The 19709-nt window shown below is 43.4% G+C and overlaps 1 protein-coding gene across 4 annotated transcripts in view; it reads right to left on the bottom strand.

Annotated features, from left to right (window-relative positions):
- Window positions 1-19709, bottom strand: part of RNF123 (ring finger protein 123) — a 160240-nt gene that overhangs the window by 129807 nt on the left and 10724 nt on the right. The window contains exons 1-7 of one of the 4 annotated variants that reach the window (XM_077326088.1): window positions 13609-13788; window positions 11167-11284; window positions 10009-10093; window positions 7673-7752; window positions 4959-5056; window positions 475-529; window positions 117-202 (exon numbers count right to left, since the gene is read on the bottom strand). In XM_077326088.1, the coding sequence (XP_077182203.1) occupies window positions 117-202; window positions 475-529; window positions 4959-5056; window positions 7673-7752; window positions 10009-10093; window positions 11167-11248 (486 nt within the window). In that variant the 5' untranslated portion in view covers window positions 11249-11284; window positions 13609-13788. Of the gene's footprint in view, window positions 1-116; window positions 203-474; window positions 530-4958; window positions 5057-7672; window positions 7753-10008; window positions 10094-11166; window positions 11285-12734; window positions 13566-13608; window positions 13789-19709 lie in introns of those variants that run through there. The other 3 variants (XM_077326085.1, XM_077326086.1, XM_077326087.1) reach the window with 3 other exon arrangements.

Below are 19709 nucleotides of genomic sequence, written 5' to 3'. Positions count from 1 at the left end.
CCTACATGGACATTCACAACACAGAAGATCAGCCCAGTCCTGCACATTAATGTATAAGAAAATTCAAGATGATATATGCAAAGTACCCCCAGAGTTGTATAATGCTGTTATGTTACCTCTTGATTGAATCGACAATTCAGGGTGCACCAGCCAATCTGCATGAGGCCTTGGGATGAAATCAGCACCTCATAGATCCATTTTCCTAAAAGAAAATACAATTGTATTACACAAATTTCAGCTGATTCTTAAACAACATAGAATTAAAGCATCCAGAGTAGTCAGTTCATTATTACTGCTACAGGTTCTGAGGTGTTGTGTCTAATTCCCCCACCCCCAAAATATCACAATAATTGTGGATCCAAAAGCAAAACAGGGATTTCTTAAGTCTCACTCTCAAAGTATTATGTTCTTGCTAAAAATGTTTCCATGCTTGAACCAATCATATGGTCAGTCCAGCTGTTTTCTAGTACTAACCTTTATACACGCAGGTTGTGGCTCTGATAGAACCAAAGTTACTATGCCCAATCACCTGATTTTAGAAAAAGAAAAAGAGGACTGTCAGTGTGAATAAAGATGCTCCCATTTAACTGCCTCCATTCCACTCTACATCCACATGAGCAAAGAAAACAAGTCAGGTCACTTCCAGACATGTAAGTACATCACTAGTGGCTTGCTCACATAACTAGATTGAACAAAAAAGAGAAAGAAATTAAGAGGCTTGCAAGTACCTGGCACACAGGAACAATAAAAACAGCATGTCAGCAAGGTACTTTCCAATTTATTTTGCTCTCAGGTCAAAAACCATGGCAGAATCAGAGAAACTATAGGCTAGTCCTATATTCACCCCAACCAGCCATGTGGACAGGTTGGAAATCAGCAAGAATTAAGAGACTGCTATATGCCACCTGCAAGAACCAGATGGGCCACACAAATGTGTGCAACTAGAGACTTGCCCAAAACAGTATAGACAGGAAGAAAATGCCAAAAGAAATCAGAAAAGAGTCCAAAACACGATGGACAACACACTGGGAAAATACACAATGCCTATCACAGGAGCAATCATAGGGCAAAAGCAGACAAGCGTATCATCTATTTTGAAGGATGCCAGAAACCAGGGTTCCCCAGTGTTTTTGAGCCAGCAAACACCTATGGGATTCTGAAACAGGGTGGTGGGTGCACCCACAAAATGACTGTCACAGCAGCAGAGCCAGTCGCAAAATGGCCATTAGAGATCCCCAAGTGCAGGGGATAAGTAATTTTTTAAAATCCACTTGGAAAGAGGAATGAGAGACAGAATAAAACTAACAAGTGGTAGCAGATGCTACTGAAACATTATTTTAATCAAAAGGCCAGTCAGAAGCCCTGAGGGACAATAGCTCTACCTGGCCCCACCCACTTTGTAGGCAACAGGAAAGGTGTCAGTCAGGGCCACCAGGAATGGGGCGCTAGGGGGACAAAATTCGAGGGGACTAGTCAGGTGGAGGACCCCTGAAGTCAGTGTCATGCTGCATTCACCAAATGTATTTTTTAAAATTCCTAATGCAGAGTGAGCAGCAAAACACAGACAAGAAACATCAGAATTACAGGTATTGGAAGTTTTATCAGAAAATAATAATATAGCAGTAGTAAAGTGGGCTGTAATAATACCTGACGGAATGACATAGTTACCAGGAATGAAAGCCATACATCTTCTATTAACACCAAGAGCCAGCTGAGACAGAACACTAGCTCTATGTTAACCATCTTTAACCGCTCCTGTGGAGCGGATTAAATAAAAGGCTAAGGGCTCCTGGGGAGGAGTTAGGGCGGGACCAGTCCGGGATAAAAACTCGGAGGGGCCCAATCAGGAGCCGCGAAGCCACTCGGGGGCCAAGTGGCCAATTGGGAGGCGTGGGAAGTGCGCCTCCCTAATGGCCACTTGGCCTGCTCTGGACTGGCTGCCCAGATGGTTCGGCACCGGCAAAGGAGCAGGGCCGCTGCGTCTTTGACGCGGCGGCCCTGCTCCTTTGCCAGCGCCGGAACATTGCCCTTGCCTATGGAGAGCACTGTTGGGAAAGGAGCGCCGCTGCCGCCCCCGCCGCGCTTTCAGTGTGCATGCCTCGAACGACTGGCACCGCCTCCCAGCCGCCGCCCCGCCACACTTTCAACGTCCATGCCTGGAACGACTGGCACCGCCGCCCAGGGGCCCTTGCACAGCCTCCCCGCAGCCCTCCTACCCAGGATGCCCTTCCCGATCATGCCGCCAACACCACCACCAGCCACCTCACGGTAAGCCTACCCCCCGAACGCACCTGCCAATGCCCCCGGACAATTCCCACCCTCCTCCCACCTCCGCGCACCCATTACCACACCTCACAAACCACCACCCCCCACGCTCCGCTCCCCGCGCCCCGCCGGACACTCGCGAGCACGCCCCTTTGCTGCGCGCGCGCCTACCCGTTTCGCCCGATGTCTCGCCCGCACAGCCACACGCCCGCCGACTGCCCGCCCGACCCGCCCGGATGCAAGACTTTACTCACAATGAACCACGCATGCGCTGAGCTCCACACATGCGTGGTTCATCTCCAACTCTACCTCCCCCCTGCTCCGCCCCCCCCCACAATGTACAGCCAGACGCCGACTGCGCCGCATGCCTGCCCCCGGCCCCGTCGGCTCTCACCATCCACCCCCACCCACCCCGCCACTGCCGCGGGGCGGCCCGAGCCGCAAGCAGACGCGCCAACTGACCCAGGACTCGCCAGGACCGCCGGACCCCGTGGCCGCACATACTTTCAGGTTCTCTAGCGCCCGCTGTATTCAAACCACAGCGGGCTTAATTTCTAGTGTTCAATAAATCAGGAGGCAGCTTTAAAAAATTGTACTTGGTAGAAACTAGGGATTCTGATACTACCCACAACTGTCTTAAAGACTCTATGATTGAGCACATGGAAGTCATCTTGAGGATGGTGTTGGAGATTCCCTTAGCTTTTTATTTGGGAGGAACTACAGCATCCATGCCAAGACCATCTTGTCAAACTACAGAGATGTGTGTGTGTGTGTGTGTGTGGTAAGGTCCAATATATGTAACGGGTCACATAAATGTTTTTGTGTTTGTGTTGGAAGGCAATAGGAAGCTCAGCCTATATACTAGACCAGTGGTTCCCAAACTTATCTGGCCTACCACCCACTTTCCAGAAAAAATATTACTCAGCGCCCCCTAGAAATTAATTTTTTTTTAATTTTAATAGCAATTAATACCGGCCAGTGATACCGGCGTGCGCCACTTGGTGTCCATTTACCGAGTAGCCGCGCCGAATGGCATCAGCGTCACGCCATCGGCACTAGCTAGAGACGGCGACCAGCGATACTCAAATACGTTATTCCCTACAAATAATGTACCTATTCCAAGTATACGTCTGACCTATTTATAGCTGCAGCTGGTGGAGACCGGAGAACCGGTCCGTTTCTCCACAAATCAAACTAGACCAAACTATTGGTGAACGGCGGTATATAAATCCAAAAATAAAATAAATAAATAAATAAAAATACTTTACTGGAGAATCGATATTTTTCAGGTCTAGTAAAAAGGCTTAAGTAGAGATCAGAAAACGGTTATAAATTAATAAATTACCGATAAATAAGTAAGAAATTTTGGTTTTAGACTAAAAACATAATACAAATAAAGGATGACGTTTTATATTTATTGGTATGTTTACGAGTTTGAAAAAAAATGATTCAAAAATTCAGAGCGAGACAGTCTCGCTCTTCGGCGGAGAGAATCGAAAGTGCGGAGAGATACTGTCTCGTTCTTCGGAGCGAAAAGGTTTGTAAAGCGCATATAATTATTACAAAATAAATAAATAATACTCACCAATTATAGTCACACTATTTGTTAGTTAACTTTAACTTGTACAATATCACAACAATCTAACTTAGTTATATTACGCTGCAATTTTACCCTAATAATTACGGGAAATCTCCTGATTCATAGCGTGCTCCAAAATCTGCTGGTAGTACTGCCGCTGCCGTTCCAGACTTTGGCCTTGCGATTGACCAATCGCACGAGTGGCAGTTGCCCGCAGCAATGCTCGTAGTACTCACGTGTTTTGGAATTCAGTGGCACCGCATGAACAATAGCAGTGCGCGATTGCACATATCTCAATGCAAGTGAGGGAGTATACTGAAACCGAGCTAACGTCCAGTACGTTATTCAAAGAAAAATTAAGCGATATGAGCAGAATACATAAATAATTTTTTCTAAATCTTCTCTTCTTTCTTTTATGCTTTCACCGCCCCCTTACAGTTATTCATCGCCCCCAAATGCACCTGTGGTCCATCACCGCCCCCCTGGATCACTGCAGCTCCCACCAGGGGGCGGTAGCGCCCACTTTGGGAATCACTGTACTAGACAGTTGCCTTTTTATGGATAAATAATTAATAACCAGTGAAGGAGGAACTGATTTCCCAGAACCTTTGCAGTGGTGTGGGTCTTCCTGGACATTACTAGATCCTACAGGATTTCACCTGCTCCTCAGGAAATTGCAGGCTCTCATAAAAACATCCCAGTGAGTTTCTGAAATAGTGACTTGACCTAACTGGTCCCCTGAACACCATCTTTCTAGGCTGAGAAATTAGGGCAGTGCATTGTGGAAATGCACGTTTCCAGGACTAACCAATGTTATCTTTATATCAGTCCAAAAAGCAAAGAAGAGCAAGGACAAACTGAGAGGAACACAATAGCACAAATTTACAACAGCCTTTAAGTATGCCAGGACTAGTACATTCACTCGGGTTTCCAACAACCTGGAGAAAAGCCTTGCCCCTTTAACAAAGGCTGAATGTAAGAAAATGGGCACCTGAAGGCCTTTGTGGTACAGAGGCAAATGACTTCACTTGGTAAGCCTCGGTTGAAGGACAGGATTTTTTTTCTCCAGGGTGTTGGCAACTCCAGCATTCTCAGAATCTCACTTTAAACTCACCCCAAGTAGGTCATCATCCACAAGCAGGAGTCCCTCAAAACCACTTGTATGATCCAATACCACAACAGAGGGACCAAGTCTGCCTTCTACTACCTGATCTGAAATGAAAAGTGCAGGAATGGCAATAAGAAAGGCTTGCAAAATAATAGCATCAGCAATACAGTGACCTACAGCTGTACACAAAGCAAACTAAAAAAGAGAGAAATGAACCAGAAAAATGAATCAGAGAAAAAAGGCAATGCAGAGAGACAAGACACAATTTTTCTGAGACAAACTATTATGTCTCACAAGATACCTAGAAAATATTTTTTATTTATTTAGATTTTTATACCACCCTTCCCTACGACTCTGGGCAGTTTACATAAAGCATTTTGGAACATTTACACAGAACACTATCAAAATCAATATAACAGTATAACAATAACAAAAGAGTCTAATAAAACTACAGCAGGCAGTTATGTCCAAACACTAAAAAAGCAAAAACTTTTATAGATCTCTTATTTACAGCTTTTTCCCGTTTAACATATGAGAATGCACTTTTGAATGAGAGCCTGGCAACACTCAGAGTGATGGTCTTCTGAATAATAATTCAGAGTATGAGCTTCATATTAGACAACATTTATACAACACATTAGTTGGATAATCACCATATATATATATATATATATATATATATATATATATATATATATATATATATATATATATATATATATACATACACACACACACACACACACACACACACACACACCCAGCAAGCCCTAATTCCTACTTCCATGTGTTATTGTTGATTGTATTGTACAGTATATAACAGATTTTATCAATGTGTTCAATTTTTGTTATGTGCACCTGAGTATAATAAATATTTGTATTGTAAAAATAAAACTTTTTCTGCAGCTCAACCTTTAGGTTCCTAACTTGCCCAGTCATGTTGGGTTTTTGTTTCCCTTTGTGGTTTTGTACTGTATGCATAGGGAAGGAAGACACACAAGAATAAGTGAAGATCTATGATAAACGCTCTCTAAAGAAAATCCAATTTTTATATTATTTACTAGTAAAAAAGCCCACTGCATCTGCAAATGCAGCGGGCACTAGCGGGGGAATGGGCTGGGTGGGTGGGAGGTGGCAGGTGCGTGGGGAGGCCGGCTCCAAGAGGCGCGGAGCATTCTCCCTTTGCTGGCCCTTACCAAGGCTGGCAAAGGTGGCAGGTTGAGCGCACAGCAGTTTGGTGCTGTAGACCAGTGGTCCCCAACCTTTTTATCACCGGGGACCACTCAACGCTTGACAATTTTACTGAGGCCCGGTGGGGGGGGGTAGTTTACTCCTCTACTCTCAACCACTGCCCTAACGCTCTCTGATCGCTATGGTAATGTTTAAACATCCCTTCAAAATAAGATACAGACACGCCACAACAATGAACATAAGGAACATTTTATTTTCATGGAAATTTTAACTCATGACAATGACAAATCAATGGGAACCCTGAGCTTGTTTCTCTGCAATGAGATAGTCCCATCTGGGAGTGATGGGAGACAATGACACCCGAAGTGTGTTGTAAAGGGCCAGGGGGGATGAAGTAAAGGGCCGAGGGGGGGGGGGGAGAAGGCGTCCTTCGCGGCCCACTTCCAATTAGTCGACGGACCACATGTGGTCCATGGCCCACAGGTTGGGGATCGCTACTGTAGACTGTTGGGCTGGGCCCCGCTGCCGCCACCACATTGCTGCCACTGCTTGCGTTCCACTACTGCCTCCAGGGCTTGCCTGCAGCCACCGTGGCTGCCACCAGCATGATGGACCGGCAGATGAGGCGGGACAGCACGGCAAGCACACAGCAGCCTTGCCGCTGGTGATCTCTCATTTGGCCGCTTCCTTGGTGCGACAGCTGGCAGCAGCTGGCGCTTGCGCATCCACTCCGTGACCTGTGCGCCAGCGACTCAGTGCCACCACCAGCCTAGTGGACTGACACGCTGGGCAAGGTGGTGTGGTCCGCATTGCTGTGCCACCAAGGAGCGTCTAGCGGCGAGGCAGCCATCACACCTCATCGCTGGCTCCTAGGGGCGGGCACTCCACGGACCGCCCAAATCCAGGGCTCACCCAGCAAAGCCTGTGCTGCCAAAAATGATGTCCGAACATCGGACATGTCCTGGACACCGCTCTGTCCTTAGTGCCTTTTCAGAAATATTAAAGTCACTAATGGTTAACATGTCACGGTAAGAGAAGTTAAAAAAAACTATACTAAACAATCACTACATGAATAGTAGATTTCGGAGGAAAGGACAGACTATACAGTCACATAAAATCTGTTTGAGAACAAAATCAGAGTCCAGTGGCCCCTTTAAGACCAACAAAGATTTATTCAAGACGTGAGCTTTTGAGTGCAAGCACTCTTCCTCAGACTATGAACTCGAAAGCTCACGCCCTGAATAAATGTTTGTTGGTCTTAAAGGTGCTACTGGACTCTGATTTTGTTGTGCTATTTCAGAGCAACATGGCTACCCATTTCAATTTATCTGTTTGAGAAGTTACCCCTCATATATTCAAGGAATTCAACAGAGAGAAACATCCTTTTCTTTCCCAATGGAAGTGTTACTGAATGGCACTTAAGTGCTCAGGTATAGAATCGAGAGCTGAACCAGACTGGTGGGTGAATTTTCCTTCAATTCTCACTCCCTGACAACTATAATATGAACACAATCTCTACCAGTACCTACCTTGACCATCATCAGAGCTTGCATTCTCTGCTAGCAGTCGTTCTATGTGTTCCTGTAAATTCTGGAACGACAAGTGCTTTCTAGGAACAGAAAGAATATTTTTAGATACTATATATCAGTCACCAAGGAAATATTTGCATAGATCATAAATCAATTTCCTGACTACTTCAATGTCCTTTCTATATTGCCAATTGCAATAATTCTATGTGGCCTTTTCAATAGGATTGCCAGGTCCACTTTGAGAAATCTCTGGAAATTTGTGGGTGGAGCCTGGAAAAGGCAGAATTGGGGGAGGGGAACAGATCCCTGCATGGTAAAATGCCATACAGTCTGCCCTCCAAAGCTGCCACTTTCTCCAGGGGAACTGATCTGTACAGCCTGGAGATCAGTTGTAATTCTTGGGGATCTCCAAGCCTACCTGAAGGTTGGTAACCCTACTTTTCAAATATACAAACGTGAAGATAGCTGTCTGAATACAATTAGTAAGCAGAAGCTAATATACTGCATGGATAAGAACAGATTATACCATGCTGACCAAGGTAATTCTTAGACACTTAATGCCACTAACATGCCTCTTGACCCTATATCATGCTACTGAGCTCAAAAATATTCTAAAGTGAGCACTTTGGGGTAGATCCAAGCCACTCTGCTCAGCAATATCTGAACTACTCCTCCTGCCTAGCAGACCCCTTGAACCTGGCTCTTCTTTCAACAAAAGAGCCATTTCAGAGGAGCAAAGCTCCTTAGGCTGAAGGAAGTCTTCAAACTTTGGTGAGCAGAGTGACTGGATCCACCTCATTCATTATTATTTATCTATCTATCTATCTATCTATCTATCTATCTATCTATCTATCTATCTATCTATCTATCTATCTATCTATCTATCTATCTATCTATCTATCTATCTATCTATCTATCTATCTATCTATCTATCTATTTATTATATTTATATACTGCCCTCCCCAAGGGCTCAGCACGGTTTACAGGAAAAGATACAGATATTAGACAAGTAATTTCTTCTATTCTGCATACTGTACAGAATGGGCTACCAAAGCCCCAGTGGCTAAGATTTCTAATTGACTTCCCACTGAACTGCGGTGGTAAAGCAGTGTGATTACAGCCAGGTAGAATTCAACATTTTTAACACCCTTTGTTCTTACACCTCTAAGAAGGAATCAGAAACAGAATGTAAAGTCCCAGATGAGCCTATATGGTATATGGTGATGGGTTATATACATCTTAGTTAATCATGAATTGTCCTTGTTATGGTAAGAAACTTGATATTACACTAAGCACCTTCCTTTCCAACCCAGTAACTTATGTGATTTTAAAGAATAAGACAAATTAACTAGAAGCTGCAGATTTTTAAACTAAAAAAAATAAAAGTAAAAATCCAATGGCATAAAACAAGAAAATATGTTCCGGTAGACATGCAAGAGGAAAAAAGCACTCTTTCCATCTCCTCCTCTTGGTAGCCTCTGTTCACCAAAAGCAAAAGGGGATGAACGTTATTTTTAGCACCACTGACTACTCAGTTGTGAGTTCAGAAGCTAAGTATATAGTGGACGGAATTTGACCCTAGCAGCTTGTTAAATACAAATATACAACAGGCGTTCTTCAAGAGGAGTCTCACATGTATCTCAAACTGTTCTATGGCACTGCTACTACCCGGAGCAGGGAAGCCCTTCCAAGGATAAAAATGAAAGGAACTTTCTCTCAGTATTAACTGCACATATTCTGAGGCATGGGCCCTGTAATGTGCTTTAATGTATAACAAAAGATAAAATTTAAAAATAGTATTTTTCAGGCTTTATTTTCAATTTTGTTAGGATTATATATTGTGACAATACACAATTAAAAATAACAGTAATGCAAAATATGTTTTCTCTTACTGCATGCAATGTACTGTATGCAATGTACTAAACTCTGAAAACTTGTCTGCCATCATCTGAGAAAGCATGTAACTTCATGACAATTGCATTCATGGAAATTAATTGTGAACACTTCCAAGGTTTCTCTCAAAAAGTTCAGTTTATATTATTATTGGTCATTTCTGTGTGAAATAGTCAGATTTACAACACATACACTAGGTCACCATCACTGCTCATTCTCACTCTCTCTGTCTCTCGCTCTCTCACACCTTCAAAATTAAAGCATTGTCTAAAAAGCCACACAAACATGACAGCACACAAGAGCGTTCACAATACAATGAATTCTTTGTTTTGCATAATGTCAGCATTATGATTCTGTTTTGTTCCCAAGTAATATTGCTAAAGATGCACTCATCAGCATACAGACAGCTTTGGTTGCTGTTTGGCAAATCAGGAGTACAGTACCTGTGTGCAGCAGCAGACTGAATCCCATCAACAATGGGGAAAATACGGTGCAGATAATCATTCAGAAGTTTGCTGTTCACTATTCCTATGGCAAACAGCAAATCAGCAATAAGCAATCAGTCATAACATCCAAGAGACTACCTCCACTTCTGCCAGGTGAGAAAAGAGCTCAAACTGCCATATCTCAGTATTTAAGCAACAATATACAGTTAATAAAGGTTGACGTCACAATTAATTATTTGCAACCCTACCCTAAAAAATATCCTTGAATATTAGTTAAACTGAGCTTCTAGGATGACAACATTCATATCTAAGTGTGTCTCTTCACCAGTTATCCTGGTATATGCTGCAAATGATTGCTACATTGTGGATCTACCTCCAAATTCCTTTTTGGAAAAGTCAATTTGTTTCAGAAGAGATACAGCAATGCAACACATGGAGGATTTTTAAGTAGCACATAAATGGATCCTGACCCTCATGGTTGCTGTCTGCACACATTGTTCAGTTACTTGGCAGGAGATGTTGCAGCATTTTGCCTGAAATGGCAGCTCAGCTTGGTCTGTTCTTGTTCTCTTTCCATATCCCTGTGCTACTCTCTGAACACCCACACTTCAATCAAGCAGTCAGCAGCACAAGGACAATACTGGACAAACCAAACTTTAAAAAAAACCCAAAACCAAAAAAGCTGCAACACAAGGAGTCTGTCATAAAATACTCTGCAAATAATGGGAAATTTAGCATTTGATCAGTATGCATGCACTTTTACTACCCATTTTTATTTCTCTACCTAGCAGCAGTTCTAAACGAATTTGAGGCCAGAAAGCTTGTAAAGAACAAGTCAACTAATTAGGATGTTTACTGTCTCTTTATGAAACTAAACAACTCTGAGCTAGAATATCGATAGATTTTTATAAACATATTTCTACCACAGAATTATTTTTCCACCCTCTGAACAAGCTGTACTGGGGAAGAATCAGCAAAATGGTTGCAATGTGAATTCCTACATCCTCAACTTTTAGCACTCATTTGTGCTACATATGTGGATAATGGTGAGTAGACAGACATTATACACTTGGGCTTCTGTATCATCAACTAGTATGTTTCATGATTTTCCTTCTATACCATCTCCTCCCCTCAAAACAGGCATGGTAATCTTACCTACAGACTTGTTCTTTTCAGGCTCTGTGCTTAATCTATAGTTCTTCCGAGAAAATGATGTGCCAGCACCTCTTGATGTCATAATTCAGGTCCGTGTGAATGGCCACTAACCTCAAAGCTGAAACAAAATAAAAAATATTATTGTTTGTCTAAAAATGAAAAGTTTTGCAAGGAATAAAGGATGCAATGCTAAAGAAAAACAGCAAAACAATCTTATAATTAGCATTTTCCTGGGACTAAGAGTCACACAGTTTAACACCATTCAAAATAATGGTTTTAAAACATGGGAAGAAACAAAGAGACAAAGTAGAACCCTCCCAGGGGGGGGGGGGGAGAAGAGCAAGCATAAACAGAATATGTAACTAACTTCAGACAGTAATGAATACTGATTGACAAGTCCCCATAAAACAAAACATATAAAATATACAATGTTTATATAGACTAGTAGTATGGTATTTTAAAAAGCAAAGGTAATTCTTCTGTATCCAAACAGGCCACAGGAGAATGATTTAACTGATGTTGTGTTTTATGGGGGACTTCTGTTTGTCAACAGATATTCATTCCTCTCTGGAGTTCAAAGTAATGGTTTCAACAGCAGCTGTAAGCTTTATGTGCAGACCAAGCACAACATCCATCCAAAACATTTCACAAAGGGTATGTACAGAAGAGAGGCATCCTCAACATGCAATCTAACAATCAGTAATATATCCTGTCTAAATCACTCCACTATAGAATTCCCTAGTACACAAGGTGCAGTCATCTCCCATCTACCCACCCACCCCGTTCCTCTGTACTCCAGCTTGGACTCTTTGTCATGTGATTAGTTGTATTCAATATACAACTGGAGCAGATACTTAGAAGCAATAGTTACTCTATGTCCCTTATCAGTGCTACACAAAATCTTCTTTAGTAAGGGTATATATAAGTAAGGGTATATATACAGTATAGAATCAAGGACATCACTACCAAGAGTGCCATAGCCATCTACCACATTACATGAGACAAAGTCCTGCCCCCCCCAGCTAAGTAAGGTGAAAACATCAGCATACAATACTGTGCTTCACACAATACAACAAACCCTTAACAATAACTTTGGGAACATTAGCAAATGTGTGTTCATAGGCTAGGTGTGTGAATCACAATGCAAAAACAAAGATAAAACAGGCAATATTGCTTTGATTTACAAAGTCAGGCATTCTTCCAATGGTTCATATTTAAGGAAGGATTATTTCTAAATATGCCAAAGATATAATATTGCTGCAATAGGGTCTTTCTATGCAATATAAAAGCCTACTGAAGATTGTTCAGGGCTCCATAATAAAAAATGAACCAACTTTTGTAAATGAGGCACCAGAGGAGTGGCTATCTTAAAACCTGAACTACAAGGCTTTGTAATCTGAAATATCTGAGCTGAGATATGTGAAAACTGTCCTAATGCCAGATGTTATTTGTATTCTTTAATAGCAGGAAAACATGGTTTTTGCAAGAAGCAAAACAAAAAAAATGGCCTTTCAAGTCCATATATATATGGTAGGGTTATCAACTGACCTGGAGAAAAATGTCCTTACCTTTAATAACACCTTAATGCGCAGAAATGACCAGTTGAAGCCTTTCATGGCACAGAAGTAAATATCCATTTAACCCTCTAATTAATAATCCTGCGTCACTTTTAGACCTGTTCAACTGCAGCCTCTTCTGCAAAGGGATTTCCCTACTCTCCTCTAGTTTTGAGACAGCCCAGTCCAAAGCACATTTACTTAATATATGGTGCACTGACACTAATGATACTTACTTCTGAGTAAACAGCCTTACACTAAGGTTACAAAGCTGAATGTGTATGTACATTTACTAGAACCTAAATCCCATTAAATCCCCTTCCAAGTAATATGGTTTATTCTGATTCACAGGGTTTGAATGACACCCCCCGACAGCGATGCTCCAGAATAACAGTAATGTCAACTTTGAGTAAAGAAGATTGAAAGACGGCGATACTCGCCAGGACAGGAAACGTGCGGTAGTAGAGTGGGCGATTTGGAACAACCAGACAGCAATAGCCTAGGTGACAGGAGCCGCTGGCCGCTCCCGACAAAAGGCCTCTCGATAAGCTCACGCCAAGGACAGAGACCTGGCCAGGGGCTGGTGCCGCTGCAGCAGACCCTCTGGGGCAGCCCTCCGAGAGCGCCGCCCTCAGCCGGAGGGAGCCCTCGGGGCGCCTCCCCCCGCTTTCTAACTCCCTACGCGGCAAGCAGAGGTGACGACCCGGTCGGGGGGCCTCAGACGCGGGGCTCCAGGCCGGACCCACAACGCTCCAAGGGGCAGGCGCAGCACTGTGGCGCTGACCTGGGCCTAGCCACGACCACCGAGCCAGGCCCCTGCAGGGGCCACCCCTGCTGCCCCCCTCCCGCAGAGTCCCAGAGCAAGCGAGCGAGAGAGGCTACTCACCGCCACACGCCAGGCTCACCCAGCCCCGGAGGCGGCTCTTCACAACATCCGCCCTGCTACGGAGCGCCGTCAGGGACATGCACAGCGGCGGCGACAACCGCAGCAGCAGATTTGGGGCGGATTTCCCGGCTATGGGCGCGGCACCGCCCCTGAAAACCAAGCTGCCGGGGGCGCATCTCTGACACCTGCCCAGTAGCAAATCCCCCACCCACCGACCGCTCGGTCCTTTCTCGGAAGCTGTCCGTGACTATTGCTCCGCTTTGATCTTCCAGATACGCTCCTCCAGGAACCCACTGCACACAGCGGTCGCCTTGCCACCTCTCCTGAGACACGTATAGAATAGATAAGAGCAGACCATTCCACCCTTTTAATGTGGGGAGCTGTGAAGAGCTTTGGGATCGGAATGCTCTGCCAATAAGGCATCCCTTCCTGACTTTTGTGACCCTTTAGGGAGGGGGGGGACGGTAATGACTGGGGAAACCACCCCGTATTGAGTCCGCCATGAAAACGCTGGAGGGCGTCACTCCAAGGGTCAGACATGACCCGGTGCTTGCACAGGGGATACCTTTATCTTTACTAGGGAGGGGGGAATGATGGCATTGGGCTGCGGCAGGAGCTTTGCAAACAGAAGGTGCCAGGTCCAAGTACAGTCCCTGGGATTATCGTTTGCAACGGGCTCACATAGCAGGGCTGAGGAAAACCTTCCTCTGAGGCCTTCGAGAAATGCTGCTATTCAGGATAAACAGCACTAACCAGAGGGACAGCAAACACGGGGGACTAAATTATTTATAATTTTTTCTTCATTTATATCCTGCCTTTCTCCCAAGTGGGGATCCAACATGGCTTAGTTTGGTTCTCCATTTTACCCTTGCCACCATTCATGAAATAGACTTGGCTGAGTGCATGTGACTGGCTCAAGGTCACCCTGCAAGCATTCTTGGCAGACTGAGGATTTGAATCTGGGTTTCCCAGACCTGCTATCCATTGGGTTTCCAACAACATCTACACTGCTTTGGAGCATCACATCAGCAGTCCTGTCAACCCCAAAATCTGTCCAGTAATTTAATGTGATGCACTATGCTCCTCAAGGGTTTCCTTTATGAATGTTGGTTTAGAGGAGTTTAAAGGTAAAGCAGTATCCCTCCACGCCACTTCAGCAGCCCCCTAACCTATCATGAAGAAAGCCTGCAATCATAGAGTCCTAGATTAGATTCTGTTTTCATGATGCACATTCTGAGAGAACCCACTCCTCAAATTTAAAAAGAAGCATGTTTATCTGTCTTCTTTTGCCAATACTTTATAGACCCATAGGTCTGATAGGAGTGTCATGGCCCCTTAAATGTCCCCAAACCAAAGCTGTCCAACTTTCTTCAGATTTCCTTAGAAAAAGGCAAGAAAACAAGCAAACAAAAGCATCCTGACAAGAATTCACAGGACAGGTTGCGAAGATGTGTATTAAAGCGATTTAGATATTACAGAGAATCAGAACCAGAAAGAGCGGTCAGCCTCTGAATAAATATACAGCTAAGCACAAGCAAGTAACTCTGTCTTTAAAGAAACTAATTGTGGCCTATTCCCAATGAGACCTTCTACTAGGATTCTAGTTGTATCAATGCCCAATTTCCTTCCCTTAAAGAGGACATTGTGACAGCAGTACAAAAGGGTGGTTTCTTTCAAATATGCTGTGGTCACAAAGAGTATGCAATCTTTACCATTTCAGCAATCTTAGGGTTCAACTCTCCGATTGCACATCTCTTCACTCAGCTAGTTCCAACTTATTGGTGGTCCCTGGCCCCAGAGAAGTGTACCTGGCCTGGTGGAATGACTTGCCAGCCAAGATCCGGACCCTTTCAGAACTGTCAAAGTTCCGAAGAGTGTGAAATGGCACTCTTCCACCAGGCTTATGGTAGAGGCCAAGGCTACCACTTTGTCATTTGAATCCCCGCCCTTTCCATCCCCACCATTTTAAGCCTGGGAAGTGAAATACAATCCAACGGCCTCCAGGTTGCACTGATGAAGTGTTCTTAGATAGTTATTTTAACTGATGATATGGTTTTAAATGTAAATGCTTATATTTGTATATGAAATTTTAAACTGTTGTTGGCTGCCCCAAGTATGCCATTGGAGAGAGGAGGCCTAGAAATATAAAAATAAATAAATAAAGCAGCTACAGCATTAAAATCTGGTTTTGCTGATTTCTGTTCTGCCTGCTAGAGCTTTGATGTTCTGGATAGATCACCTAAAACTAGATTGTCAGGGAGACAGAGAGTCTAGCTCTAGCCATCCTTAAGCCTAGCAACCAACTATCTGACAAATGCTAGCTATGTTCCATCATGCTGCTACCCAATGACATTTAAAGCAAATTATCTACAGCAAATATAACAGCCATACCAAATTAAGGAGAAGAGCCCTACAAGGTTCACATAAACAAAATTTATGCCATCTTCCCCCTCTTGGGACCTTGAGGGAAGAAGCTCCAAACCTTTCTAACATCTGGTGAGATTTTGTACCAGATACATACGTCACTAAAGTGTATATCCTCAAGTTGAAGCATGCTCCAAAGTTTATAATGTTTCCAGGAATCCATCAAAAGAAATAACTAGTGAAGACACAGTTTGACAGTTTTGTCAGATGTGAGTCATAAATTAGATTTCAGTTCCCCAGCAGGGTATGGAGTAGTTTCCTTTATCAATGTCCGGACAGTTCTGTGGGGTCTGTAAGGCAGAGCTGTTCCACCAGTCCTATAGTGGAGGCCTAGAAAAAACCTCCAAAAATGTCTGGCCTACCTACACAAGACCAAAACACTGGCTGACATCCACCTACTGACTATAAAGGATGCACTTTATGTGCTCCTCTCTCTAGAGTAGAGAGAAGGAGGCAGCCCTTCTGAACTTGCTGGATATTAATTAATTAAATTAGGATTTTATATGCCATTTTGTTGTGTTATATTTATTATTATTACCATTTTGAGCTGCCCCCAGGACAAGGTTAGCTCACAAAAAGTAAATAAATAAATAAATCCAGTTCCCAATGTGAAATGGGCTGGGATTCACACTTCGTAGAAAGCTAAACAAGACTAATCTATATTACTTTGGCTACTGTCCTAAGCACACTTACCTGGCAAGGAAAGCACTTTTAGAAATATTGCATGGTTCTTGCTGTTACCTTCAGGGCGGTTTATGTTTTGGTCCTAGTACATCTTATCTCTACATATGGACATCACCAGACGGTCAACACAGAAATCAGATTGACTATGTGCTCTGCAGCCAAAGATGGAGAAGTTCTATACAGTCAGTAAAAACAAGACCAGGAGCCGATTGTGGTTCAGATCATCAGCTTCTTGTTGCAAAATTTAGGCTTAAATTGAAGAAAGTCGGGGAAAGCACTAGGCTACTCAGGTATGAACTAAATCATATCCCCAATGTTATGGATCATACAGTGTAAACTTTACAAGACCACAACAAAGACGGCTAAGCAGCAAGAGGATTTATTTAGGATACATGTTTGCAAGCATGGAGAGAAAGCTAATTGGTGCATTCTCTGAAGTCTGCATCAGTGCAGCTCATTTTTAAGACCTTGATACGTCATCATGAGGTATCCTGACGCTCACTCCCTCACTGTCCCTTTGACCAATCTGATCAACGACGAAGGGTGTACAATCTGACCTATCACGGATGGCTATATATCTTATTACAATTTTCTTGCTCTTTGTTTCAAAGAATACATTCCTTTATATGGAGGGATGCTACATTCAAGAGCTATCTGCTTTTGACAAACTCAAGGTTACTTTGAGAGACAAAGAAATAACTATAGACATAGTGCCACAATGAACTCAAGATACATTCTGCCTGACCTAAAAATAAACTATAGACAGACTGTGTCTAAAGTGTGTTCCACAAATCTGTATTTGTGTTCTCAATTGTGTTCCACAAATCTATATAATCTATATCACCGACGAATATACAGTAGAGGTGACATATAGATTGAAGGAATTAGATCTGATAGACAGAGTGCCTGAAGAACTATGGACAGAGGTTCACAACATTGTACAAGAGGTAGCAACTAAAACCACCCCAGAAAAAGAAATGCAGGAAATCAAAATGGCTGTCTGAGGAAGCTTTACAAATAGCTAAGGAGAGAAGGAAAGTGAAAGGCAAGGGAGAAAGAGAAAGATACACCCAATTGAATGCAGAATTACAGAGAAAAGCTAGAAGAGCTTTTACATAAGAAAAGCTAGAAGAGATAATGCCTTCTTAAATGAACAGTGCAAACAAATAGAAGGAAACAGTAGAATGGGGAGGATCAGAGATCTTTTCAAGAAAACTGGAGATATGAAGAGAACGTTTCATGCCCAGATGGGTATGATAAGGGACCAAAATGGTAGGGACCTCACAGAAGCAGAAGAGATTTTTAAAAGGTGGCAAAATTATACAGAAGAACTATACAAGAGCGAGCTTAACATCCCTGATAACCATGATGGGGTAGTTACTGACCTGGAGCCAGACATCCTGGAATGTGAAGTAAAATGGGCCTTAGGAAGTCTGAACAACAATAAAGCTAGTTGTGGTGACAGCATTCCACTTGAACTATTAAAAATCTTAAAAGACGATGCTACACTCAATATGCCAGCAAATTTGGAAAACTCAACAATGGCCACAGGATTGGAAAAGGTCAGTTTACATTCCAATCCCAAAGAAGGGCAATGCCAAAGAATGTTCAAACTACCGCACCATTGCACTCATTTCTCATGATAGCAAAGTCATTCTCAAAATCCTACAAGCTAGGCTCCAGCAATTTGTGGACCGAGAACTTCCAGAAGTACAGGCAGGATTTCGAAGAGGCAGAGGAACTAGAGATCAAATTGCCAACATACGCTGGATCATGGAGAAAGCTAGGGAGTTCCAGAAGAACATCTTCTTCTGCTTCATTGACTATGATAAAGCCTTTGATTGTGTGAAGCACAACAAATTGTGGCAAGTTCTTAAAGAGATGGGAATACCAGAGCATCTTATTTGTCTCTTGAGAAACCTATATGCAGGTCAAGAAGCAACACTGAGAACCAAGCATGGAATCACTGACTGGTTCAAAATTGGGAAAGGAATTCAACAAGGCTGTATACTGTCGCCTTGCCTGTTTAACTTGTATGCGGAGCACATCATGAGAAAGGCGGGATTAGAGGAGTCACAAATTGCAATCAAGACTGCAGGGAGAAATAACCTCAGATATGCAGATGATACCACTCTAATGGCAGAAAGTGAAGAGGAACTAAAGAGCCTTCTGATACGGGTGAAGGAGGAGAGTGCCAAAGTTGGCTTGAAGCACAACATCAAGAAAACAAAGATCATGGCATCCGGCCCTCTCAATTCCTGGCAAATAGATGGGGAAGAAATGGAGATAGTGACAGATTGTATTTTCCTAGGCTCCAAGATCACTGCAGATGGGGACTGCAGCAAAGAAATTAAAAGACGCTTGCTCCTGGGGAGGAAAGCTATGGCAAATCTAGACAGCATCCTAAAAATCAGAAACATCACCCTGCCAACAAAAGTGCATTTAGTCAAGGCTATGGTATTCCCAGTTGCAATGCATGGCTGCGAAAGTTGGACCATAAGGAAGGCCGAGCGTCAAAGAATTGAGGCTTTTGAACTCTGGTGCTGGAGAAGACTCTTGCGAGTCCCTTGGACTGCAAGGCGAACAAACCGGTCAGTCGTAGAGGAGATGCCCTGACTGCTCTTTAGAAGGCCAGATCCTGAAGATGAAACTCAAATACTTTGGCCACCTCATGAGAAGGAAGGACTCCCTGGAGAAGAGCTTAATGCTGGGAGCGATCGAGGGCAAAAGAAGAAGGGGACGACAGAGAATGAGGTGGCTGGATGGACTCACTGAAGCAGTAGGTGCAAACTTAAATGGACTCTGGGGAATGGTAGAGGACAGGAAGGCCTGGCAGATGGGGTCCATGGGGTCGCAATGGGTCGGACACGACTTCGCACCTAACAACAACAACAATGGCAAAGAGAAGAAATAGGAGAGGTCAGGTTTTCCAACTTAACAGATCTTTAACTATTCCTGAGAACAGAAGAAGTTGCAAATATGGTGGAATGCCA

Source organism: Paroedura picta, chromosome 3, assembly GCF_049243985.1.
Source record: "Paroedura picta isolate Pp20150507F chromosome 3, Ppicta_v3.0, whole genome shotgun sequence".
Lineage (NCBI taxonomy): Eukaryota > Metazoa > Chordata > Lepidosauria > Squamata > Gekkonidae > Paroedura > Paroedura picta.
This window is presented reverse-complemented; position numbering and strand designations above follow the sequence as displayed.